Source organism: Eutrigla gurnardus (assembly GCF_963514095.1).
Source record: "Eutrigla gurnardus genome assembly, chromosome: 3".
Lineage (NCBI taxonomy): Eukaryota > Metazoa > Chordata > Actinopteri > Perciformes > Triglidae > Eutrigla > Eutrigla gurnardus.
In genome coordinates, this window is record NC_139917.1 from 24,258,777 (window position 1) to 24,284,950 (window position 26,174).

Below are 26,174 nucleotides of genomic sequence, written 5' to 3' on the forward strand. Positions count from 1 at the left end.
CCTCCAGGGCCTGAGATAAATTAACCAAACTGGGGGAGGTGTGTGCATTTTTTTGAAAAAAAGGTGCTTGTGCACTACATGAAGTAATGATCACTTTTTTCTTTGTGTTGTATTGTCCATGCAGTCAGGAAGTCACTGAATCCTGTTTACTGGCTGACCATGGCTATTTTTGCTTCAAGTCATATGCTTAACCAAAGATATAATGTTATACAAATCATCTAATGTCTTTGGTGTGTTATGATTCTTCCAAAAATAATTCCTCATTAGATGATGGTATGTAAAGGTTGCTTTGTTGTCAAGGCTTTCGCAGTACATTTCATAAAGTATAAGATAGATAGATAGATAGATAGATAGATAGATAGATAGATAGATAGATAGATAGATAGATAGATAGATAGATAGATAGATAGATAGATGGGAACAAAATGTCAGAGTCAAAAAGTGCACATATAACAATTCTAAAATAATTCCATAACTCCAGAAACTTTCCTGGACCAAGGTGAGGAATGTTGGAAAACGTAGCGGTGCATAATGTCCTCTAACTGTTCCTCTCCCTCCCCTTCTTTTTTCCTCCTCTTCTTGCTATTTCTTATTCCCCTCCTTCTCCTCTATCCAGAGCGAGGACTCCGATGAGGACGAGCCGTGTGCCATCAGTGGCCGCTGGACCTTCCAAAGGGACAGCAAGCGCTGGTCTCGTATGGAGGAGCTGGAGGTGTTTTCCACACTGCCCCCAGATGCTGAAACACCCCCATTCCCCAAGGACCAAGTGTGCCAGAAAGGCAAGCTCGCCCTTCGTGAAGGCACCAGTTCGGAGAGTGTGCTGACCGACCTCAGTGAGCAGCCCGAAGTGGGCTCCATCCACAGCAGTGGGAGTGGAGGAAGAGGAGAAGAGAAGAGCCACAGCGCTGCCCTGACGAATGAAGCAGTACCCGCCGGCGCCACTCGTGCGAGCTCCGTCGCTAGCATGTGTTCATCCTCGGGCACAGGCGGGTCAGGGTGCGCCAATGAGGACTCTCTGTCTGATGGGATGCCTCCATCGCCACTGGAGACACTCGGACAGTTCACCTTCGATGTGAAAACAGGGATGGGAGGACTCGGAGGAAGTCTGGACCGAGGCGGCGGCAGCGGGAAAAGCACACGCTCAAGAGCTAAGAGCTTCCTCAAGAGGATGGAGAGTCTGCGGCTGCGCAGCGGCACCTCCTCCAAGAGAAAGAAGAAGGGGAGCGCCAGTGGAGGGAAGATAGAAATCAGTGGCCCTGTCATCAAAGAGGGTCTGGATGATGACAAGCTGCGGAGGCTCAACTGCGTGGACATCTCCGCTATCAACCTCAACCAGAACCTCAATCACCAACGCAGTCCCGCTCAGACGATGACCCTTAACCGCAATCGCTCCGTGTCCTACTCCACTCAGACCAGCAACGGCAGCACTGGGAGCAGCCAGTCCGAAGCCAGCAGCGGAAGTGCAGTGAGCACGCCGAGCCCAGTGACTCGCGCTCGCAGCCACAGCATAGCGGCGGGCTCCAGTAAGAGAGGAGGGATGTATTTGGAGGGTTTTGATCCGTTCAGCGTTCCCCAACAAGCTTCAGATCGACAGCAGACACCTCCGCCCAAATCTGCCCCGCCCATCCCCTGCAAAGCTAGCAATGGGATGACAGTGGACGAACAGAACCGCAGGAACAACTGCAGTGTTCAAGGCAGTAGCAGACATGCGCAGGAGGAGGAAGAGGAGGGAGAGGAGGGCACAATCTTCTTCTACTTACCAGAAGGTCACAAGCCTGGAACCTTCCCCAAAGCCCTGCAGGATGGGAGCTCGCGCAATAACAATGGGAATGACAACGGCAACCCAGTGATCCTCAGGGGGCGGCAAAGTAGACGCCAGCGCCGCTGCTCTTCAGGCTCCGTCGACAGCCGGCTCAGTTTTTATGACAACGTCCCCTACACTGAGAGAGAGGAGGAGGGAGAGGAGGAAGAGGGGGATGAACGCAAACTGGAGCAAGTGCTACAACATGTCAGCGGCCTGCAGCGGTTTGTTAACGCCTGGTCCGAGGCTGGAGCTGAAGAGGAGGAAGAGGAGGAGGACGAAGAGGAAGAAGGAGACTCGGATTCAGCACTGGACTCGGCCTCCCCGTGCCCGTCCTCTCCTCTGCAGAACCGGCTGGAGGAGATGGAGAATGGAAGTGACCAAGACAGCACAGGAAACCTGCTGGGAGAGGGAGAGGAAGGGATGAGAGAGAGAAGAGACTCTGGTGTCGGTGCATCTCTAACCAGAACCAGCAGGTCAGTAAATCTGCAGTAAAGCTGTCTTCTTACAAAAGCAAAACCTACCACTCATGGTATCTAGCCATGGTTTTGAGATACCTGATTTTTCTGCCATAACCCCTTTTTTCAAAGGGACTATTTTATCTGTAAAAATCTACTTTTACATAACATTTGCTCTCTGAAAACTACAATTCAAACAGTGTCCTTCTTTTACTCCTGCCAAACTACCTAAATGCATGGAAAGCTCATGGACAAAAAAAAACAATAGTAAGATTGACAATGAGGCACCAACTAAAAAGAGTTTTCCATTGAAAGTGACAGCAAAGGATGAACAGAGGGGACACGCTGAGACTTCTCTACTTACGTAATGGTCCTGGATACTCTGGAATGCTGTTTGGTCTCCATGGGGACTGTTGCTGTCCCTTTAGGAATCCACAGACAGAATTACATTTGGGGGGCGTACAAGGTCTTTAAAACAGCCTCTTGATTGATGTGTACATAAACCCCTATAATCCCCACACTGATCACTTGGCACCTAAAACTACAAATGCTGTGTGGCTTTTGTGTTATTTTTTTTTTTTTCAGTTTATGTGTACACAAAAGCATGACGCAGATCCCGAAAGTTAAACTGCTCTTTTTTTAATCACATCTCAATTTGTGCTCTCTCCTTCTCTTGTACGTCCTCCAGACCACAGAAACTACGCTGGCCGAGCTTCCAGAACTCCCATCGGCCCAGCTTGGCCTCGGCCCAGCTCCAGATTAGCTGCCAATCTGTGCTCCAGATGAATCTGCTCCAGAAGCTCTCCCTGCTGCAGCTTACTGCTCTGCTGGAGAGACACACCCCTACAAACAAACACGGCTTCAGCTGGTGAGTACACTGGATGAATAACACACACGCGCACACTTAAAGCTTTCTTTTTCATGCGGAATATCGTAAGCGATATCCATTCAGCCGTCCGTCCATCCATGCCCGCCACTCCACTCCATCCCACCTGTCTCCCAATCCCCCTCCATCTGCAGGTTGTTGTGTAGCGTGGTGACGGCTGTCCACAGAGGTTGGGTTTCACATTCTTTTCCCAGGCCCATAATTGCAGGGAAGGAACATTGTCTTTTTCTCAACGGGGCAATCACGGCGGTTCACACGCTTGGTGTTACAAGAGCTGGAGGCTGGAAAGATCTGTCCTCAACAATTATTCCTCCTCCGCCACAATCTCTACCACTTCGGAACTAACAGTCTGATGTCACTTCATAGGCTCACGATTATCCAAGGGCACCTAAGGTTGTTAATTTACTGCTTTAGAGATTCCATTAGATAGGTCATTTACATGAAAAAAAAAGAATTCACTTTGTTACTCGACTCAACATAATACAGAGAAATGAGAATGACCTGTTTTTCGACATCTGAAGGAAGTTCTCTACTACTTTGCAAGGTCCAGTGAGGAAAACAAAGTGAAAAACAGCAAAATGGTCTCGTGTTTTTCCACTTTCTATGTTTCTTCTCCCCGAAACCTTCCTTGGACAGGAATAGATGGTGTTATGACAGTCTTATGACAGGCCGGGGCTCACTGAAAGACAGAGGCCGCTGTGTGGGCCGCTGGAGGCCCACACATATTCAGAATTCCGAGCCGGGATCATAATATGCCCTCTTTCCATTTTTCCCCCAAACTGCGGTTCCGAGTCTTGTGAGCGGCCGCTTTTACAAAGGGAAGCCTGTCCTGAGTCACGCAGAGCGTCTCCCTGCTAAACACACTCACACCCATGCAGATGGATGCACGGCCGTAAATCTGGGGGTGCATTCTTGTGAAACGGTTGGAGTTGCATGTTTCAGCTCTGGGGTTTGTGGTTATAGACTACTTGGTGTTCACTTGCTCACACACACACACACAGTAACATATAGTGAGACAGACACTTTGTGCGGATCTATAAAACAGTGGGATCCTCCCCTTTTGACACCCATCCGTACATCCTACCCCCCCCCCCCCCCCCCGTATTTATCCACCCCTGTCATAAAGCTGGAGGCTTCTATTTCCTCCGTGCACACACATAAAACACACACACACACACATGTAGTGGTAGCCTGGCTTATTTTGCAATGATGTGATTTAGTCTTGCAAGATTAAAGGTTTTCATTCAGTCTGAACTAAACTACAACCATCTGAAACATAGATAGTTTCTTTTTTCTTTTATTTCTGTTAAAACCCCGGTTATAATACGATGTGTTGTTGTCGGTTCTTCGTATAAGACCTAGTAAAAATGAAGGACATCTCATGACATCGTTAACCTGTTAAAAGAAATCCTTTCACAACTGGATGCCTATGGAAAAGTCAATATGTAGCAGATATTGATGCGTTTTTTCTTTTTCTTTTCTCGTGTGTATGTTGCAGGGCCGTGCCAAAGTTCATGAAGCGGATCAAGGTGCGCGACTACAAAGACAGGAATGTGTTCGGTGTGCCACTGCAAGTCATCGTCCAGCGAACGGGCCAGCCGCTCCCTCAGGGAATTCAGCAGGCAATGCGCTATTTACGCAGCCAGTGCCTCGACCAGGTAAGCACACTGTGTATGGACAGTACATATAAGCCTCTGCATTTCCTGTAATTGAAAAGAAGCTTTTTCTTTAAGGTGCTGGAGTGACATAATATCAGTCAAATATTCCTCCATGATTTGTTCACTGGATGTTACATAAGATGGAGTCGTGATATGGAAAAAGCATGATACCCACTTGGTGTGTGTGTGTGTGTGTGTGTGTGTGTGTGTGTGTGTGTGTGTGTGTAAAGTTTCCTTCCCTCCTGTCACACAAACGCTGGAGCGTGGAGGTCTGGAGAGAGTCAGCTGTTAAGTCGCCTGTGTCTGTCTGTTAAATCCAGAGACATTTTAAAAGATTCATCTCGGCGTGTGTGTGTGTGTGTGTGTGTGTGTGTGTGTGTGGGTACATTCATATAGAAAAAAGAAAGGGGGGAGGAGAAGAAAATCGCTAATAGAAAAACAGAAAACAGAGTGATGGTGTTCTTTTCAAAGCAGCACAAGGCACCTCTGTTCGGTAGAAGTGGAAGCTCATGGAAAATATTCAGGCTGGAGAAGCCAGCGGGCTTTTTAACTTTTCCTCATCGACGTTGCCATTTCATACAGCCTTAAAAGGCCACTAATGAGGTCCGACACAATGCTCCGCAAAATGAATGGCACGGGAGCGTCTTATAAATACTGTACAGGATCTGCTGTGACGTAACCGCGTTGACTGTAAGCTCTGGATTTAGGGATAAGTCAAGAATAACAGCTTTGAAAGACATTATTTTGCATGTGTTTTGAGCATGTGAAGCATTTTGATATGCCTTAGTGAAAGCATTAAACACTGTTCTCATGTTAATACTGAGACTAATAAGGAAATGATATGTAAAAGCTGACGTATCAAGTTCCTGTGTGTGTGTGCATGGTGTAACTCTTTGTCCTCCACTTTTTGTCCAGGTGGGTCTTTTCAGGAAATCGGGCGTTAAATCTCGTATCCAAGCCCTCCGTCAGATGAACGAGGCGAGCGGCGCGGATGGGGGAGGCGTCAACTACGAGGGCCAATCGGCATACGACGTCGCAGACATGCTGAAGCAGTACTTTCGAGACTTACCAGAGCCCCTGCTCACCAGCAAGCTGTCCGAGACCTTCCTCCAGATTTATCAGTGTAAGAAAAACAGGCGGTCTCGATTGTAAACAAAATTCTTTGCCGAGACGTACAAAGCCCCACATCTGTAAGAGGATTGCATGCTGGGATACACACGGTGGTGTTGTTTTAGAGCTGACGGCGCTTGCCTGCCATGGAGCGAGAAAGACAAAGAGTGTAGGAAATACCTGTGGGATGAGGTGATATAGGTGATTGCTTCTGTGACTCACTGTTAACATGCACATCTCCTGTTCCTTCATGATCGTAGCTGCATGAGGAATGTTATACATACATATATATATATGAAAACAAAACCAGTCCTGTGCATGAACGATGAAGCATATAGTGTACACACACGTAGGCTTATGTAACACACTGAGGTCGACACAGATTCCATCATAGCTCAATGCTGGCAGGCGAACCCAAACCCCCCCCCCCCCCGAGTTACCCAACAAACGCAGAAAAGCGATGACATCATGGAGCATGCCGGTAGTTATTAGTCGCCGTCATGTTAAAAAACCGAGCCGTGACATCCTCCCTCTTCCCCTCCAGACATGCCGAAGGAGCTCCGCCTGCAGGCTGCGCGGGCTGCCGTGCTGCTGCTGCCCGACGAGAACCGCGAGGTGCTGCGGACGCTGCTGTGCCTGCTGAGCGACGTGACGGCCAGCGTGTCCGAGAACCAGATGACTCCCACCAACCTGGCCGTCTGCCTCGCCCCGTCCCTCTTCCACCTCAACACCCTGCGGCGCAAGGAAAGCTCCTCGCCAAGGTGTGTGTTTCTGTGTGTGTGTGTGTGTGTGTGTGTGTGTGTGCCTCCACACCGCTGTGCACAGCTAATTTTAATCATTGCCTTTGCTTTGATTGCCATCACATTATTGTAGCAGCGGTTTACGTAACATGTCATAGCTGTACATTCTCAAAACAGGAAAGGGTCAATCTAAAGAAACAAAAGAACAGGATGCTGTAAGAGAGAAAAGGGCGAGAGCAAAGCTGGAGAGGGGGAGTAAGGGAGAGAGAAAGAGGAAAAAGCAAGGTTACATAAACATCTTCACCTCAACAAGAAACACGTAGCTTGTTCCACGTTTAGCTACAGTGGGGTTCATCAGGTGTTGGAGGCAAAAACCTCCATCCTCGATGATGGATGCTGTTTCTAATCTCGTCCTTCTCCTCCTTGGTTCAAAGGGTGATGAACAGGAAGCCGACACTGGGAAAGCCGGACCAGAGAGACCTGAACGAGAACCTGGCTGCCACACACGGCCTGGCACACATGATCCAGGAGTGCAGCAAACTCTTCAGGGTCAGTATTTGACAACACTGGAACCAAATGTGCATAAATGTGTTCTACACTCCTCAGTGTTGAGTTAAATTCAGAATGTTTTATGATTGAGATACACACGGCCAACTGCCCATGACGGCCTGTTTGTGGACAGAATGTCACTCCTGGTTCTCTGTGCCATGTTATTACCAAACACCTCGTGCCCCTGTGTTTGTCCTGTACACACACAAAGTCCCAGTTCCATAATTGCGGACTGATCCAATTCACATTATTTACCCAAAGCCATGTTATGATTACATAAAGTGAACATGCCAACCATCCTTCTCTTTCAAATACCCCCGATACCTTCATGTCTCATAATTCACAAAAATACAGTGTCGTCACGGCAACAGTAAGCCCATGAATCCAGCCTGTGATTCTGTGTTCACAAGGAGAGCACTTGGATGGATAAACAGGAAATAATTAGAAAACAACACTATTATTAATCAAATTTCGAACCCTTTTCTGCCTCAAACGTTTGCTCTGCCGACTGCAGTGGTCTCTGACATGCTACAGTAAATGCTAAGAGGATGCATACAGTCGGTCATTAGTATTACGTTTTATTAGATTGCTTGCTGGCTTCCTGTCAGGGTCAACTCAATTACCTCACGAATTATTTTCATTACATTAGATCTCTGTCTGCTCATGTTGGTTCACAAAAGGAATATGACCGATGAAATAAGTGACTGTAATATGTTTTCCCTTTTCAACAAGCCTTTTCTTATACTGTAATGTTGTTAGTGTTCAATCAAACCTGAAAGATAACACATGCAGTAGGTTTAAGAGAGAGAATGAGCTAGACAATGAGATGACATAGGATGTGGTGTGTTTCCATCCTTAATTAGGGGGGAATTACTGTAATAAGGGCGGAAAAAAACAAAACATTAAGTAAGGACTAAGTGCTGATCACTCTTATCATAGGACATTTATAACTTCCTCTCAAAGCTCTATCAACAATTTCAAGTCTTCAAAATAAATCAGCGTCGACAAAACAAATGACACAACGGAAAGGTATGAGCGTGCCCTCATCGTCCACCTCCGTCTCCTTCGCCACAGATCCCAGAGGAAATGAATTGCCGCAGGAACTCCTACGTGGAGCAGGCGCTGCTGCCCCAGCGCTTGGAGGACCTCACGAGCGACGAGGCCGGGCAGGGAGGTTACAGGACCTGCCTCCAGGAGAGCCTAGACGCCCTCCTCAAAGACGCCAAGGACAAGTTTAAAGGTTACGACAGCTGCTCCACACCTGAGCACGCAGAGCTGGCCTGTAGGAAGGTAAGCCCATTTGATTTTCTTCGTGTTTTTTCACACGTCTGTGTGGCGTGTTTTGTTTGTGGCGGAGAGTGAGAGTCACGAAAGATTCTTTAATGAGAGAAAAACAGTCAATCCGTCTTTAGTGTGTGTGAAATACTGTCTGTTTCCTGTCTTCTCCTCTCTTCTTCGTTTCTCCCGCTTCTCTGAAAATCGCGTGGAAAACATGCAGTTAGGATTTCCTGTATCGAAACACATCCGTGTGAAACTAGCCCGGCCCTTCGGCCTCTCATTCCCAACCAAGTACTGGACTCCATCCCAGAATGACATCACATAAACACACACACAACCTCGCCATTATCCCGGGCTTACACTTCCTGTGTCTAGTGTGCGGTGGCCCTGTGTGAGCTTATCTTTTTTCCAGTTTGTGAGAGTCACAAGGCGCAGAGTGTTCTCTATCATCTGATGGCAAAACGGAGCAGCTGACTTGACCAAAGGGCATCGGGAGGTTTCGAAACACAGCCCGACTGTTGTGCTGAAAATGATGGCTGGAGTACCACTTCTAATTCCTGTATACATGACTGATAGGATTAGATATCCCGAAGGAACGCTTGCATGGGACGTCTGAAGTTCAAATAAAAGAAGGATTTAACATCTCGCACTGACATCTTGTGTCATATCCAATTTCTCTCTCCCCTCAATTCCTGTCATCTCTCTGCTCTCCGCTATCAAATAAAGATGCAAAATGCAGCAAAAATAATTGTCGTTAACAAAAGAAGCGCATGTTAAACCGCGGGGTGTTTGCACGTGTGTCTCCAGATGCATGATGGCTTTCCGCTGCGGCTGTGGAAGGTGACTGTGGAGGTACCTGCGAGCCCCGTGGAGGTTCTGACGCGAGTGCTGCGGGAACAGGGCTACTGGGACGAGGACCTGCTGGAGAGCCGGGTGGTGGAGACCCTGGATGAGAGGACGGAGGTCTACCAGTATGTCAGGAATACCATGGCTCCGCATCCCACCAGAGACCACGTGGTGCTCAGGTAGACAATAACCCCATTTTCCCTCTCTTCCTCCCCGTCTCTCTCTTTGTCTTCGTCCTTTTCAATGTTCTGTTTTTTAATCCAAACCTCTCTTCACTCCCGCCAACAGAACATGGGTGACTGACCTGCCAAAGGGGGCGTGTGCACTGGTGTGCACATCTGTGGACCATGAAGGTGCACCTGTTGTAGGCGTTCGGGCCAATGTCCTCACCTCCCGCTACCTAATCGAGCCCTGTGGAGCCAACAAATCCAGACTCACACATATTTCCAGGGACGACTGCAGGTGAGAAAATGACTGACAGTTTAGGGATTAAGTCCTAGTTTTGTGTGTCATTCAATGACTAACAACATGGTTTTTTTGTTTTTTTTTAGGGGTCGTTTCCCAGAGTGGTACAATAAACTGTATGGACACCTGTGTGCTGCTGAGGTGGCGCGGATACGTGACTCATTCACTGTGCCCATGGACAAATGAGAAGGCAGTGTTTAATACGAGGCAGACCCAACAGCACCATCATTTGGATCGTACGGAGGACTCGAAATGACTGTTTCCACCCATTCCTCCAGAGAGGTAGATGGGGTCCAAGCCTCTAAATCTCACATGTAAAAAGGACAAATCCCGGATCCTGGATTGAAGGACTTTTTTTTTTTTTAGAGCAGCCTGATGTTATCGTTTAAAAACTGTTCTGTTGGGGCTCTCGTTGTGCTGCCAAGAGGACTCGTGTCACACAAACATTTATCTGGGCCAAAGGACATGATGTCGCGGATACACGATGTGAAGATGAAACTTTATCCAAAGGGCGCTATTGCTTCTGAGAAGCATGTATGTGTGTGTGTTTGTGTTGGGGGAGGGGGGGGGGGGACGCTTAATTAATACATATTCCTCACACTGGTTGTTCCAGTGGTAGTATAATGTGTACATACAGTATTCTGCTCACAGTAATGGTTTGTGTCCTTGTGTTACCTCTGTCCCTCTTTTTTTCTGTTACAGCCAGGCAAAGGAGGAGACAATATTATGATGAGTTGATTGATGAATCCATGGGTGAAGAAAGATGTGGATGTTGCTGCTAATATGCAGAGTGAGTAGAGACAATAGACGGGAGATAGCGGGGTTTTTAGTGTTTCAGGAGAGGAAGGCAAAGACAGATGCGAATCGGTGGCTGGAACACCAAAGAGAAGGAACGGCCTCATTCGCTGACAGAAATAGACGTCTCTTCGCTTTGTTTCTTGAAGAGACACGGGCAGAACGTGTCACTAGGCAGGTAACAAAGCATGGTGCAAAAACAAAGCTAATTATTCAATAACAGTAAGAGCAAACTGTTTGTGACTGAGGCTCAGTGTTAGAGATGAGGAATGAACGAAGCAAGAATTTTACACCAACAGATCCACAATAATGGACCAAATTTGGAAAAAGCTCAAAAAAGGTAGCTTTCAAATATTGATCTTTTCCTCGCTATTAAAAAGAGAAGAGGTAGTGTTGTTAAGAGCACAGTCAATTCACTTTTTTTTTTTATTGTTGTACATGTTTAAAAAATAACATAAATATTGAGTCACAGTTATTTCGCTGTACATGAGGACAGACAAAAAACCCAATGCACTGTTCTAACTTGAAACAGAAACCTCTGGCCTATAAAGATGAGAGGAAAAAATGGTCCTTTTATAAAGGTGGAGATTTTACAGGTTTTACTGTAAAGAAGAGGTCGGATTGAATGTTATTGTGCTTTCAAAGGAAGGAAAATGATCTTTGTGTAAAGCTTCTTTCTCTGTACCGTTTTGTCAGTGTTTCTAAAAACAAAGTAAGAGGTTTAGCTCCTCATAACCTTCTTCTTCATCCATAACACTCACGCATCGATCTGAGGGCGCGCATATTCCGTGTTGAGTCGTATGATTAATTCCCTAAGCCATTGTTCATATCGTATGTGTTCGTACCTTTAACTGTGTCCCTGCCAAATAATAACGCGCGACCATTACAGTTAATTTAAAACAAATATATTTATACCTCAGATATATGTTTGTTTTGTATCATACCATTTTTATTTTATTTTATTGTAAATGTTAAGCCTTGTGTTACAGAAATGAACAAATGTTTTATCTTTTTTATTAATATTATTTCTGTACAGGTTAATCAAAGTGCACTATTAAATGTATTAAAATAAGAAAGGATTTGTCGGTTGTTTACACACACACACACACACACACACACTGGGTTTTCCTCACCGCTGCATCCCCCCCTTTTTCTGTGTGGAGCCTTCATTCCACACCAGTATGATTTGGGCAGAGAGGCGTGAGCGGCACGCATGGGGAGAGTATCAACGGGCTTGGTAGATGGTGATCTCACTCCTTGTCTTGGTTCTTACATAACATTTTCATATAGCAGGAGACAATGGAGTCTGTTGTACCACAGCTGGCCTGTTCTGGACCCAGCAGACTCAACAAGAAGGGGGGCAGTCATGCAGCAAAGAAAGGGTCGGAGCGGGGGGCTAATGTACCCCTTTATGTTTTTAATCACTTGACAAAATGAGAAGAATTCACATGTAGAGAGAAAAATCTCTTTTCCGGTGCCGGCGCTTGTTTTGTTCACGCGTTGCTCGTATCCATACACTGGAATTATTCTGATCTGTAAACCTGAACTGTGAATTTATATACCTCAATACTTTTTCTTCTAGTATACCATGAACACTCAAGAACCAGAGATTAACCAGAGCCTCCGAAAGACTTCACATGAAACCGCAGATGTGTGCATGTTCCTTCTTTTGAATGTACATTCCATTCAGTGATGGACATTTTTTTTAAAACAACCTCTTCAAGCTAATTCAGTCCATCTCTTCTGTGTTTGTTTGTGCGCACACTCTCTCCACACTCTCTGGTATGCTTTTGCGCGCACATGTGGATGTATTTCTGCTGGGAACACAAACACGTCTCATCTGTGAGATTATGCAGGGCCAGATAAGGCTGACCAGGAGTCAGCAGCAGGGCACCGTTCCTGCACCGTTGTTTGAGAATCCGATGCCGAAGGTTTCCCACATTGATAAATGAAGACAGTGTGTGTGTGTGTGTGTGTGTGTGTGTGTGTGTGTGTGTGTGTGTGTGTGTGTGTGTGTGTGTATGTGTGTTTATAATTGGGGATCACCCATTGTATATTTCTCCTGAACCAGAGATTATCGGCACCACTATTCTATTTTTTAAAATGATGTTGAGACAAAGGGCTTCAACCAACTGCAAGGCTTATAAATAATAATAAACAATACACTAAAATGATGCAATCACATTATTCTGCATCTACTAGCACATGCTCTATAGTCCTTATTGCACAGACACTTGACACCTCCAGTGATATCCTGCTTATTCTAGATTGTTTTATTTATCACATCATATCGTGCAGTTGAAACGGTGCGTCCAGCAGTGAGTGTGTCGGGTCACAAGAAATCAGACAGACTCTGTGGGTTCAACACCTTCACGCCGACTGGACTGCTCTGATGGATTACGTGATTATTGTTGGGCAACAGAAATGGTATGTCATCACTGATAACACTGTGTTTTAAGAGTCAACATGAAAGTCAAAAAAAAAAAAACGAGAGAGAGAGAGACTTTGGCCGCACTATGTTTTTACAGTTGACCTCATATCATTCCTCATCATATCTCTATATTCCAGAAATTCCGAAGGCTAGACGTAAAGCTTTTAAACAGGGAAAAACATGTATCCTCCAAAAAAGGAGGTTGGTGTGTGTACGCCTTTACACACAAACACACACACACAAGCACACTGGTTGTTCTAATGACCTAATCACCGGTGTCCCGGATACGGCGGGGTCAACTCCAAATATGGCAGTGTTCCTGTTTGTATGTATGTGTGTGGTGAAGAGAGAACAGAAGTTACTTGACAGTGACAATAACAGAGACAATATGAGGATGTACCACCATGTACATCTGTCTCTACTTGGGATTGAAGATGTAGTCGTTCCATGATTTTTCGTCTTCAACCTGTGTGGCATCGAACATATCCAGCTGACGGCTAGATGAAATGTCTCAGGCCAAACACAAGGGGTCACTGTTGTAACTACAGGTCATACTTAAAGGTCTGTTTAACAGTTCAACACTGACCTCTGGTGGTGGTTTTGGGATAAAACAAACATGCTCACCCAAAACACAGACTTCTCAGTCCCAATGAGCACTGGCTCCACACTCTCATAAACAAGTCCCTTATTATTTTCTTATGAATTCCAATCAAATGATTTAATTCTTTAAGGGAAATACTTTAGTTGGAATCATTTGTATGTTTTGTAATTTTCTTGTTGACATTTTTTGATGTGTGTCGTCTATGTACACACACCAGTGTTCCTTCTATTCTATTTGATAATCTATTGCTCTTGGTCATCAAACCCGAGTTTGTGTGTGTGTGTGTGTGTGTGTGTGTGTGTGTGTGTGTGTGTGTGTGTGTGTGTGTGTGTCAGTCAGTGGTGTGCTCTTGTTAGGAATCTACACAGTCCTGTTTCTCAAGCTGTGTCGAGAAATCAGAAAAGCAAAATCCAAGACATTACAAACATGTAGGCACACAGAGACTTAAGCCTAACAAAAAAAATATTTAAAACAATTAAATAACAACAATAATAATGTAAACCTAACCTTTTAAATACACTTTTTTTGGGGGGGGGGGGGGGGATGATAAGAATATACATGTGACACAGACCCAGAACTTGTCTCGCTTCAGTTCAGATTTTGGTAAAGTCTGCCTGCCCAAAGGATTGTTCGGTTGTTTTATTTTTGTTTGTTTGTTTGTTTGTTTGTGTATTCAAAGCTCTGCATTTTGCACATTGTTCCATACTCCAATAATGCTACCTGCGTCTTATTGTTGTAATGGATCACTTTGACCACTAGAGGGCAGGGTCCCCCCACCGTTTACAGAGCTGCATCACGTTCACGCCCTGTTTGGCCTCATGTAACCTCGAATGCATTACACAAAACCTATCCAACCACTGTAGCACTACTAACAGTGTGCCAGCAGATCTGAAGTGGCAAAATATAAATGCTAGATTTGAAGGACCAGTCTGTAATGTTTGTAGATTGTGTATATTCACACATTTCATTGAAGAGTTGGACTTATAGATAGAATCTAATACAACAGTATTACGTCACAGCCAGCACAATTACATGCTGTATAAAACATGTAATATGCAGTGGACAACGAAACAAACAACAAAACAAACCCTACACTACACAATGTCTACACTACAGTACACTATAGTAGTACACGGTCTACAGTACACAGAGTGCACAGTGCTCTACAGTTGACCTATGCATTTTTTATTATTATTATTATTATTATTATTATTATTATTATTATTATTATTATTATTATTATTTTGCACGATTCAGGATAATTCATGCAAACCAAAAAAATCATTATAATCACCAAAATACTTCACACAGTATTCAGTAAGTGGTCCAGTCAAGTCCATGTATTGCATTGTTTGTTTGTTGTTTTTTTAATTTATTTGCTAACACAAAGAGATGCACAGAAAATAATATTAGTATGAAATACCTGCCAAAATAAAACAATCAGGTTAAATAAACAGTTAATTAAGATAAACAAAAAAATAGTTACATAAAATGTAAACTTTGGTGTTATAAAACGACAATTACACAACTAGTTATGGTAGGGCTTTCGGGGGTACATGTTCTGACTGCTTACAAATAACTCCAGTTTATTTATTCATAGGCCTGTATCGACGTGTATAATGAGATATCGTTGCATCGTACTGTTCTTATATTGGTCTACTGTTCGAAGCCTGCTGGGATTTTAATGCAGAGGACTCTGGGACAAATGGGAGCGGTGTAACCTCGCACAGTCCGTCAACTCCACTACGTCCTTTCCGTAGTTATGAAACTTTCCAACGCAGGTTTTGTAACCGAGACGTCCGGACCAATCAGGCCGCGAGTTTGCCTCTCACGTGACGGTGTTTTTTTTTTTTTTTTTTTATGTAACAAACGTGTCTTGGGGGGGGGAAGTCAGTCCGCTATACTGTGAAGGGGTCGCGGCAACCATAGCAATGAATAGACACGTGAACAGAAGTAAAGCTACATCTACATAACACTTTATTATTGTATTATATCGACGCTACGATGTCGCTGAGACCGCAGGTGGAGGACACGCCGGCGGAGCGAAGCGCCTTCTTTATCGGCGCCGACTCGGACGACGAACTAGGAGAGCGGGACCACCATCAACTAATACTCCAAAAAGCCAACGCTCTGGCGTCGGAAAACTGCCTGAAAGAAGCCATTGACTGGTTTTCGGCTGCTATGCGGTATGGCCCCGTACGCCCGGAACAATTGAGCACCTTTGTGGACTGTATCCTCCGCAACTTTAAGGAGAGAGCGGCCGGGCCGGACTCGCTTTCCCGGGCGTCCCCCGGCGAAGGGAGCAGCCGCGGGGACGACGTCTTCGACTGTCCCAACTGCCGCAGCTTCCTGGGCGAACCCGTCACGTTAGCCTGTGGACATTCGTATTGTAAAAGATGTTTACAACGCCAGCTGCTGTCCAAGTGTAAGCTATGCGGCGAGACTCTCAGCGGCGAGGAGAAAGTGAATGTAATCATGTGCGGACTTTTAGACAAATGGTTCCCCGACGAGCTGAAGAAGTGGAAAACGCTATGCGACGTGGACGAGCTGTGTAGGAGAGGACGCTACCACGAAGCAGTGTCGCTAGCAACCGATGTTATTGAACAAGGTACGTGTTTTTGTTAAAGAAAATAATAACGCTGCGTGTGTGTTGTAAGACGAGGGAGGCGTTTCCTGGTAAGTGGTCGTGTTTGTGATGCGTTCGCACTCTTGGCAAGGATGATGGGAACATGAGTCACTGGGACGTTTTCTACCTAAACTAAAAAGCATATACTACTTGGAATAGTGTTTTTGTTGTCAGTTGACTATGGTCTACTGACCAACATTTGGACAACCTCCCCATAAGCTGTGGTGTAAGGTGGTGGGTCTGTCCTGCTTACGACGTCTCACTGAGCATGCGCGCCCGGTGCAAGTTGCATAAGGCAGGTCGTGACACACAGCAGGGCAGGTTTTGTAACTTCTTGAATTTGAATTTTGTAACTACAATGCTGTTATAAGCTATGGATATGTGTCACACGAAGACTAGTGCACCATTAATAGGTAGGTCAATGCATGAGTCAGGGCCAATGGGGGCTGATGGTCCCAGCCATGCAATGACATGGCCTTCTATAACAGATCCTTATGTCATGCAATGAGAGAAACTAGGCTAGCTCTGTCAGGGATGATTTACAGTTACAGATACTTGTGACTGCTGGAGCAAATCCCAGTAATGGCTGTAAACCTACTTTCACCAGTAACACGTATGCAATCTTATCTAATCTTGAGCAAGGCACCAGCGCGTCAGTGACCCTGACACCAGTGGAATGTCTAATCACAGTTAAGAGTCAAACTGGCCTCCCTGTCTGCACTTTCTGTCCTGGTGAAAATGCCCCAGATAATTAAAGAAAAAACTCATTATATGTGTTGTTTAAAGGTCAAAAGAGGGTAACGTGTGCACGCATTGGGTCGAGGATACACACTGTGGCATAATAATAGAGTCAAACCACCTGCTTTTGACAGCGCTAGTCTTCAGTGCTGCAGACAACCTGAGAAACAGGACAGAAACTTCCAAGTATTCAGGGGTTCATCGTTGAGGTATAATGACGAAACTGCACGTGGTCCCGTTCACATTAACATCTTCCATACATCAGAAAAATTAACTAAATCCCATTTATCTCAATGAGAGTTAATAATGGTGGAGTGTGGTGCAGAAAAATCACAACTCATTCTGTGAAGAAAATTAGTCTCATTGATCTTTGTATTGACTCTGGACATTTTTAGCGTATTCTAGTCCTGCTCAATGTATTACGTGTCCTGAGATGACTTCTGTTGTGATATGACACTATGAATAAAATTGAATTGAATCTTTTAGAAAGAATGCAGGTTAAGTTAATCCACTAACATTATTAATTTGTCCTTTCAATACTGAAACCAGTATCAGAAAGGCCTCTGATTCAGCCTAAAATGCCGGATTGGGTAAAGGTTGGAAATTGTTATCAGGTTGGAAAAATGGTATCAGAACATCACTTATCCATGGGACAGACGGGTTATTGCTCACAACTATGACATAACGGAGTTGTTAGATGAAAGTCATGCAAGTCATGTAACCATTCCTGAAAGTGTTCAGAATAGGTTTAGGCTTCAGTTTGGGATTTTTCTTTGTTCTCTGATTTGGGTGCATGCTAGTGTTTCTAGCTCGTGGTAACCAGGTACAGAAATACGAAATCCAATGATCTCTTTCAGGTCTATGAAACGTTTTTTTCTTCTTCTTGAAATAAAAACCTCTCATAGAGACTAAAGATCCCCTTTTTTCCTCATGTCTCCTGCAGATCCAGAGACGACAGCGGTGGCACGACTGTCTCGGGCGGAGGCGTACACGGCTCTCAAACTCTACCGTCTGGCTTTGGAGGACACTGAAGTTAGCTGTTCTGCTGAAGTAGGTCACCCACCGACGGTGCAGTCATTTATTATCCACATTTTTTATTGAAAACCTCTTCTATTAGTCATGCGGCCACTGAGGATAATCAATGTCGGATCATAAATTGTGTGTAAGAACACCAAATGTAATTGTGCTGTAAAGATGGTGGCATTGCCACCCGCCAGCCTTTACTGGCTAGAGCCTGGCATGTGTCAAACTGCGACAGACAGGGACTACTTCTTTTGTCGTGCAATTGGATTATGGTTAATTAACAGACATCAGATTTTAAAAGTAATATTTGGATGCATGTCTTGGCAGCTGAATCTATTTGGTCACTGTTTAAGAATAATCTCATAGTTGTCACCCTGTTGGTTTGTTTGTTCTGACGGCATATTTTGAACAACTTCCTGCTATATTTAGTTTTGTCAGGAGACCAAATGTGTGAGTTGAAGAGAAGGATATTATGTTATAATGTTGTGGTGCAAAGTATATCATGCAAAAGAGTGCAGGTCACATGTATTTACTGAATATCATAGAAAAGAATGTTAAAGAATGTCTTCCATCCTGTCAGGCTTTGTTTCGGAAAGCTATGGTGCTGCATGAGATGGGCCAAGTGGACGAGTCTCTCCAAGTCTTCCTCCGCTGCCTGGCTGTAGACGAGGACTTCCCCTGTGCTAAAAGACAAGTAGAAAAGGTGAGATCATTCAAGAGAAAGGAGTTGTGATTAGTCTGCTGACAGTGTGGGAAGAAAAAAAGGACTGTCATCATAAGGCTGGAGGAGCTAGCCTCAATACAATGCAAGACTTGTACGACTACTTCGAGAAACCTAGGTACACAAGTCCCTCAGGTTAGAACGTAAAGCTCCACTTTTATGATATTTATTGCACAAAGCTATTTGTTTAAATGGCTTGCATCTGCTATTATACTATAATGACTTAATGGAAAATGTTTTCATGTCATGGATCTCAAAATCCTCCTAAAGTTTTATGAGTAAATAAACTGTTAACGTGGAAACAAGGTAGAGATGCCTCATGGGCATTCTGACGACAGTGCCCCTTGTATTGCTGTGTTTTGAATGGGATTTAAACTGCATTGCCATCTGTGCACAGGAATCGTGTCTTGCATGTGCTAACGGAGATTACTTACTCGTTCGGCTCGTGTTGAGCTCAGTCGGAGCAGATATCCCTTTTTATTAAATCAAATTGTATACTTCCCCTTTCTGAGTCACAGAGATTGTCCATTCCTTCTATTAGGATCATCTGTAAGATAAGATAAGGCTGAATTTATCACAAGGGCAATGCTGTTGTGTAGCAGTTTCAATACAAAGTGGGAGAAGTACAAATGTAAAAGTCCCAGATAACAATAACAATAATGTGCAAATAAGGTGCAAATACATATCCAATATGTACAATGCCAACATCAGGTGAACAGTTTGGCTCAATAGCAAATAAATAAGATAACGATAGGCTTCAGTTTAGTCCCAGTCGGTCATGGAATTGCATAAGACGTTACTGGGTCAGGTCTTGTGCCTCTGTCTATAATGACATTAGTGCCACTTGATGAACTGACCACAACATTGTAGTTACGTAAATGTTCCACAGTCGCCACATGTATGCAGTGCTACGTACACTTTTCAGAATAACCTGAAAGCTTGTTGCCATTTTGTGATCAAACTATGTTCCGTTCGGTTGCTAATGCTGCTCAAGTTTTGTGTAATCATCTTTTAATCATCATTTTATAAGGAAACATACATAATCACATCACTCATCTCTTTCAAGTTTTCACTTGGTATAAAGTGTGTGAAATTGGTTGGACCTGTTTTTAACGGTTGCTGATTCTTATCTGAATTCCTTATCCTTCTCAGGCTAGACATGAATCTACCACAGCATAGGAGCCAGACAGTGTGCGTCAATAGCATGTCAAACCAAGGTTGTGCCGCCTGTAATCACACTTTTATAGTCTCAAAGGCACGTATAATGAAAACAGCAACATAATTCAATTGAAAATGGCAGCCGCCATCCTTGGTACCCTCACAGAGAGAAGACAAGCCATCCAAATGATGCTGAGCATATGGTTACAGTATCGCAAAAAGAGTAAAAGGCTGGAACTAAAAACGTAAAACTTAATCATTCTTACACAAGATTTATGTTGGCAGGAAAATAATGCAAAAAATAGAAGGAAAGGAAAGAGTTGTGAAGAGTGAGTGTGTCTGAGGATGCACTACGACAGCACTAGCTGTACTTATGTTTAACCAAACTGGACTGTGAGGAAAGCTTAATGGTCTCTATCTGTTCTATTCGGACGGATACACTGAGGTCACTCTGATACCCACTCTGAACCAAGAAACTCAACGCAAATTAAAAATAACAATAATAATCTCAAACACGTTTCAGATATCATTTTTGCCTCACGCAGGGTGACTAACTGGGTGCTTTTTTTTTTGCAGATCCTTTGCGACTTGCTCTCACCAGCTGATGATAATGTCAAGGTCGGCCTGAGAGAAACAACGCAGAACACGTCTCCTCACTTGCGTAGTAAAACCCTCGTGGCCGATGCCCAAGCTCAACCACAGAGCCCAGTCCAAAGACAACCACCGGTCCGCGCTGCCTCGGAGCACCACCATGTGGACAACCAGGAGGTACTAGCAGACTGAATCATCACATCACATTGTTTATCACTAAATGCGTTTGTTGCTGCGGGTGCATAAGGAACTATCGACAACTTCTCATCCTTGGCCTTTTGTCATTATTCAGAATCGCTGGGAAAGTCTTGAGCGGCCCGGTCTGAGCAGAGCCCATTCGTTACGTATGCATGGCTCAAGTTGTGGTGAGGAAGGGCTGAAGAGAGTGTGCTCAGCTCCTCAGCTGGGGGACCAGGACAAGGGAGGCCTGTTGAAGAGGAAGTTGTCAGTGTCAGACACAGAACACTGTGTTGTGGACAGTGGAAGTAGCAAACTAAAAAAACAAGGTCAGTGGCCAATCCCCCCATTGTATTGCTCTCTGTTTCAAATGTGTTTAATCTCAGTCAAGTCTCTACTGTTTCTGTTCATACCGATAGCTTCTATTAAAACCAAAGACATACGTGTTTAAATACTGAGGTTTTGCAGGAATAATAATGATGAGTTGGGTAACATTGATCCATATTAATTCTCTCTGGTTGACCGTAGGTGTGTCAAAAGGCTCCAAACAAAAGGCTGCCAAAGCTCAGACCTGCAGAATTGTTCCCGAGGACCTGCTGGACCCCAATGACTTAGAATGCTCTCTCTGCATGAGGTAAGGCCACACTGCGAGGCCAAATGCACACATTTACCATGAAGTTTGCAAAGATTCAGAATTGACAATTGAATGTTGCATTGCTGTGATCAATACAGGTTGTTCTATGAGCCTGTGATGACACCATGTGGCCACACCTTCTGCAAAAACTGTTTGGAACGCTGCTTGGACCACATGCCCCAGTGTCCCCTCTGTAAAGAGAGCCTCAAGGAGGTGAGTGATCAGTCTCGGCACGTACAGGATCTGGATATTAATCTTATTGTGCAAAGGAAGTAAGTAATTAATTCATATCTTGCTGTCTCCAGTATCTGGCATGTAGGAAGTACAACGTGATAACTGTCTTGGAGAAGCTGATCAAACAGTATTTGAGTCGGGAGTATGCAGAGAGGACTAAAACGCACCTGGAGGAGACCAGAGAGCTGTCTGAGTAAGCATTCTCTGGCCCGGTTGATACCAATGTTCATCATAAGAAGTTTTCTGTATGCAGACGTTTTAAAGATGCTCAAATATTCTCTACTTGTCTCCCTCTGTGCAGTCTGACCAAGAATGTGCCTATCTTTGTGTGTACCATGGCCTACCCCACCGTGCCTTGCCCCCTGCATGTCTTCGAGCCACGCTACCGCCTCATGATCCGCCGCTGCATGGACACGGGCACGCGGCAGTTTGGGATGTGCATTAATGATCCTCAGAAAGGGTAAGCATGGATTTGTGGAGGACATTAAGACCAGACATATCGGCATATCTAGAAAAGGGGTTAATTTTTAGGGCATCAGAGGAACCACTGGAACTGCAAAAATAAACTAAATTGTGTCGTTCCCTGCAGGTTTGTAGATTATGGCTGCATGCTGATCATCAGGAGTGTCCATTTCCTCCCTGATGGAAGGTCAGTAGTGGACACCATCGGAGGAAAGCGCTTCCGGGTCCTGTCCCGAGGAATGAAGGATGGCTACAGTACTGCTGACATTGAGCACTTGGTTGATACCCGGGTAAGAACCATAATGATAGGATATTATTTAGAGTATGTTATGTTAATCCACCCAAAATATGTCTTTTTAAATGCAACGACCTTTCAAGTCTATATCAGTTGATTTTCGAGTGGAGTGTCACTTAAAGTAGTAGTATTTGGTTTTTAAATTTGAATTTTTCTATTAGGTGGAGGACAGTGATGAGCTACAGAGACTACAAGAGCTGCACGATGCAGTGTACGAGCAGGCCCGTGTCTGGTTCCAGAACCTCAAGATCCACTTCCACGACCAGATCCTGCAACACTTTGGAGCAATGCCAGAACCAGAAGCCGACATCCAGGTAAAGGTCCAGCCCTCTTCCTCCATTTGTAGAGATTGCTGTTGTCATTGTGGTCATTTCTTCAGTAGACTGTAGATGCATGAGTCGGAGATGAGCAAAAATATTCCAACTCATCTTTTGTACATATTTATTGTATTCCCTGTATCAAATATTTACTTCCAAATGAAGTGGTTCACTTGTATTTGCAGTCTTATTGCACACACATATTTGCTTATGCAGACATATTGGAGGGTTGAAATGAGTTTCTGTCAGCGACCTTATTAAAATGAGTAATTAGATCCAGTAAACTGGAAAATGATACTGTGTGCTTTATTAAACAAACAGACTAACAGTATTTGTGGTGTAGTGAATTAGAAGTAGTGTCATTCTTACATAGTTTGTAATTTTTAAAATAAAGTGGTGTCACAGCACAGTGGTTATCACATGTTTTTAAATGACCAGGTATGCAGATGATCAATGGAACACCAATCAATATATAATATTAATATTCATTATAATTGCCAGAACAGATACTGCAAACTGAGGTTTTATTACCTCATCTAATGTAACAAAACACTACAGATTTATTTTTTTTTTTCTAAAATTGGATCACCTCCTGACCCATTTGGCTTCAGGGGAAACCCACATTACCATGGATTCACCTGGTTTAGTAGTCTTAATACCGGAACAGCGTTTTTGTGTGTGCTCAGCTCTGGCTCGTAGCCTGCAGCGTTGAAGGGGATTACAGCTCTGCTCTTATGAAAACCAGGGGGCGGAGTCTATTGACATATAGGCTAAAGAGCTTTATGGGTGCTTCACACTTAATCCCACCGGCGCTGTTGCGTCAGAAGAGTGTCATGAAGAGAATCCCCAACTCTCCCACATGCATACACACTTAAAAAGTAAAGCACCAACAGCGATTTTGTGTTATGTAATATCGGAACATGTTTGTTCCAGGGAACAATACAGCACTTCTTTTGCTGTGGCCAATGTAAAAAGGCAATTTTGACACAGACATGCATGCCTCCGGAGAAATACTGTAAAAGGTTGTTAATATTTTAACTCGTTCTAGATGTTTAGCACTAAGTAAACCAATTTAATTCAATTAAATTTAATTTAACTCCGAAGCAGCTACAGATTTGCGATAACTGCTAAATGCTAAATTCACAGCATATCTACGATTGAGGAATTGCCTCCACACGGCTCTCAACATGGCTACGGCTGAGCCGGCAGCTTGCTACCAACAGTGCTAATAGCAGGAGCAGCGCTGAGAGAGCTGACAGTGTTAACCCGGGCAGGGCAGAGCAGCAGCAATAAGACAGGCACTAACATGCTGAACTGGCTGTTTAAACAAACACACACAGAGCCACTTCAGACATGACGCCATTATATATTTACATAGAAAATAGTTGTTTGCTGTTATTTGCCGAATTTCAGGTTTAGCACCTTTTTTTAAAATCTATATTTATGTTTTTTTTTAGGCGACTCCTAATGGTCCAGCGTGCTGCTGGTGGCTCCTGGCTGTTCTGCCTATCGACCCGCGGTACCAACTCTCTGTCCTCTCCATGACCAGCCTCAAAGAACGCCTGGTGAAGATCCAGCACATCCTCACATATCTGCAGAGCATCCCCAACAACTAGAGCTTCTTCTTCACATCCTCACAAACATCCTTTGGAATTCAATGACATTCAAGCAACCCCTGTATCAACATTTTGCCAACTTTTTCTTTCTACCGCCATCTTATCCTTCAGCTTTTCTATTTACGTCCACAATACTTGTTTTTGCAGTTCTTCATATAAACCCTACACAAGATTAAAGCAAAGCTGAAACGTCCTTGAATTGGGGATCGCTGAAACCAGAGATGTGGCCAAACCACCTCAGGGATACTTCCACAGCATTTTTGTTTGTGATTGTCAAAAATGACTGCAGTTAAGACTAATTCTCATCTGCTCTCCTTCTTAACACTGTTAATTTTCTTTAAGAACGTCTCTGAATGACCCTTGTTGAAATAAGGAGAGGAGTTACTTTTCCACCGTTGAAATGTATTTGATGCTGTCAAAGGTAAAGACAGAGTAGTATATGTAACAATCAACCTTTAGTACTTAAGGGAGAGGTGAGGTGAAGATAGGATTATAGGCTGTGTTGAACTAAATCCTAAATGCTGAAAGTCCCAAAAAGTGATGTGGTTTACATGAGGTGTTTGTACAAAACCACGTGCAACTAAAGCCTGGTGTTTGTGTATTTAACACGCACAAAAGTATTCATCTATATCTTCCGAGCATCATGTTTTTCCTTCCCCCACATGCTTACCGTGCACTTCTTCCTCGGCTGCCTCTTAGTAGTGGCAAAGGACCCTCCTGAGACAGTTTCTTCCTATCCTTTTCCACTTTGAGTTTCTTCCAAGTTGTCACGCAAAGATCGGCCATGTTATCCCTCTGGACAAAATGTCGGGGGAACACTTGTGGTGCTGAAGTCTCATATGGATCCAGCGCTTTTTAAATGCTTTTCTTCCTCTCACAGCTAACTTACGATGCATGCACTATCTTCCAAAATGTGTGTGTTGTTTTACGGACTGTGTGGAGATCCCGGTGGAGTTTGAGGATTTGGAATTCAGTGGCTCTGCTCATGTGTTATCTGTCTCTCCTCTGAACCAAAATATTCAGCCACCAATTGCATTAACTTAAAATTAATTAATTTATAAGTAAGACTAGTATTTGTACATTCTGCCCATGCGTTTGTGTGAGAAATGTTGAGGGGTCTTGCAATATTATGGAAAATCAAGACAAACAGCATGTACACGACTATTGGGTTAGCATTAATCCTCATTCATAGCTGCTCTTCTTGGAGCACGGTGGTGTTTCAGTCGGGACTGCCTTTGCCTTACACCATTTTGCATTGTGATTTGAATCGCACAATGCGTTGGCTTGATTACCATTCCCCTTTGCCATAGTGTGTGAGGTATGTTTTATTGGGAGTTAGTTTAAGGCACCATTTGTTCACAATGTGTATAAATGAATCTCAAAGAAACAAAATGCAAGACAAGGCTGTTATATGTAAATCACCTGTAAAAAGCTTTTTTGAAGTGATCTTGCTTTTTGGATGGTTAAGTTATCAATTTTTCAATAATAAATGCGTTTCTTTTTTCAACTTGAGCCTCAGTGTCTACTACTTAAGAAGAAATTAAGCCACATGAGCTTTTACCTCACACCAAGGAGCTAACTTTAAAGCCTGCAAAACATTGGCTTTAAATGAGTACAATTAGTTCTGTGTAAATTAAATATAAGTTTCAACACAAAATAACTCGACTCAGGACTGTATGGGTGTGTTTTTTCAGATTCCATTGATAGTAACTAAACTTACCTGTTGGTTTGTAATTAAAATGTTGCTAAACTCAAACATCATTGTAGTGTATGCCATCGCCTTTTTCCAACACAGCCCTGCTCCTTCAAATCCATCAGAAAAGAAGAGAAAAAAACCTCATGTGTAATAACAAAACTGTTCAATCTTTGCCACAGAATAGTGTTTCTGTGTCCGCCACAGAGAGTCAAATTGAGTTGAGAAAATACATTTTCAGCTATTTTTAACACATCTATGAGCTTCATTT

General features: G+C 43.9%; 2 protein-coding genes across 7 annotated transcripts in view; both read left to right on the forward strand.

Annotated features, from left to right (window-relative positions):
* Nucleotides 1-10,772, forward strand: part of dlc1 (DLC1 Rho GTPase activating protein) — a 70,739-nt gene extending 59,967 nt beyond the window's left edge. For all 6 annotated transcript variants that reach the window (XM_084005911.1, XM_084005912.1, XM_084005913.1 and 3 more), the window contains 10 exons: nucleotides 617-2,277; nucleotides 2,948-3,127; nucleotides 4,644-4,803; nucleotides 5,719-5,926; nucleotides 6,458-6,674; nucleotides 7,088-7,202; nucleotides 8,277-8,492; nucleotides 9,288-9,505; nucleotides 9,615-9,788; nucleotides 9,878-10,772. In XM_084005911.1, the coding sequence (XP_083862037.1) occupies nucleotides 617-2,277; nucleotides 2,948-3,127; nucleotides 4,644-4,803; nucleotides 5,719-5,926; nucleotides 6,458-6,674; nucleotides 7,088-7,202; nucleotides 8,277-8,492; nucleotides 9,288-9,505; nucleotides 9,615-9,788; nucleotides 9,878-9,977 (3,249 nt within the window). In that variant the 3' untranslated portion in view covers nucleotides 9,978-10,772. The remainder of the gene's footprint in view (nucleotides 1-616; nucleotides 2,278-2,947; nucleotides 3,128-4,643; nucleotides 4,804-5,718; nucleotides 5,927-6,457; nucleotides 6,675-7,087; nucleotides 7,203-8,276; nucleotides 8,493-9,287; nucleotides 9,506-9,614; nucleotides 9,789-9,877) is intronic.
* Nucleotides 10,773-15,502: 4,730 nt separating this feature from the next.
* Nucleotides 15,503-25,717, forward strand: lonrf1 (LON peptidase N-terminal domain and ring finger 1). The gene is made up of 12 exons (XM_084005814.1): nucleotides 15,503-16,226; nucleotides 17,926-18,032; nucleotides 18,586-18,708; nucleotides 20,461-20,652; nucleotides 20,768-20,981; nucleotides 21,181-21,286; nucleotides 21,385-21,499; nucleotides 21,592-21,713; nucleotides 21,822-21,980; nucleotides 22,110-22,272; nucleotides 22,439-22,591; nucleotides 24,052-25,717. The coding sequence occupies exons 1-12, from the start codon at nucleotides 15,623-15,625 to the stop codon at nucleotides 24,208-24,210; spliced, it is 2,217 nt and encodes a 738-aa protein (XP_083861940.1). The 5' UTR covers nucleotides 15,503-15,622; the 3' UTR covers nucleotides 24,211-25,717.
* Nucleotides 25,718-26,174: the final 457 nt, after the last annotated feature.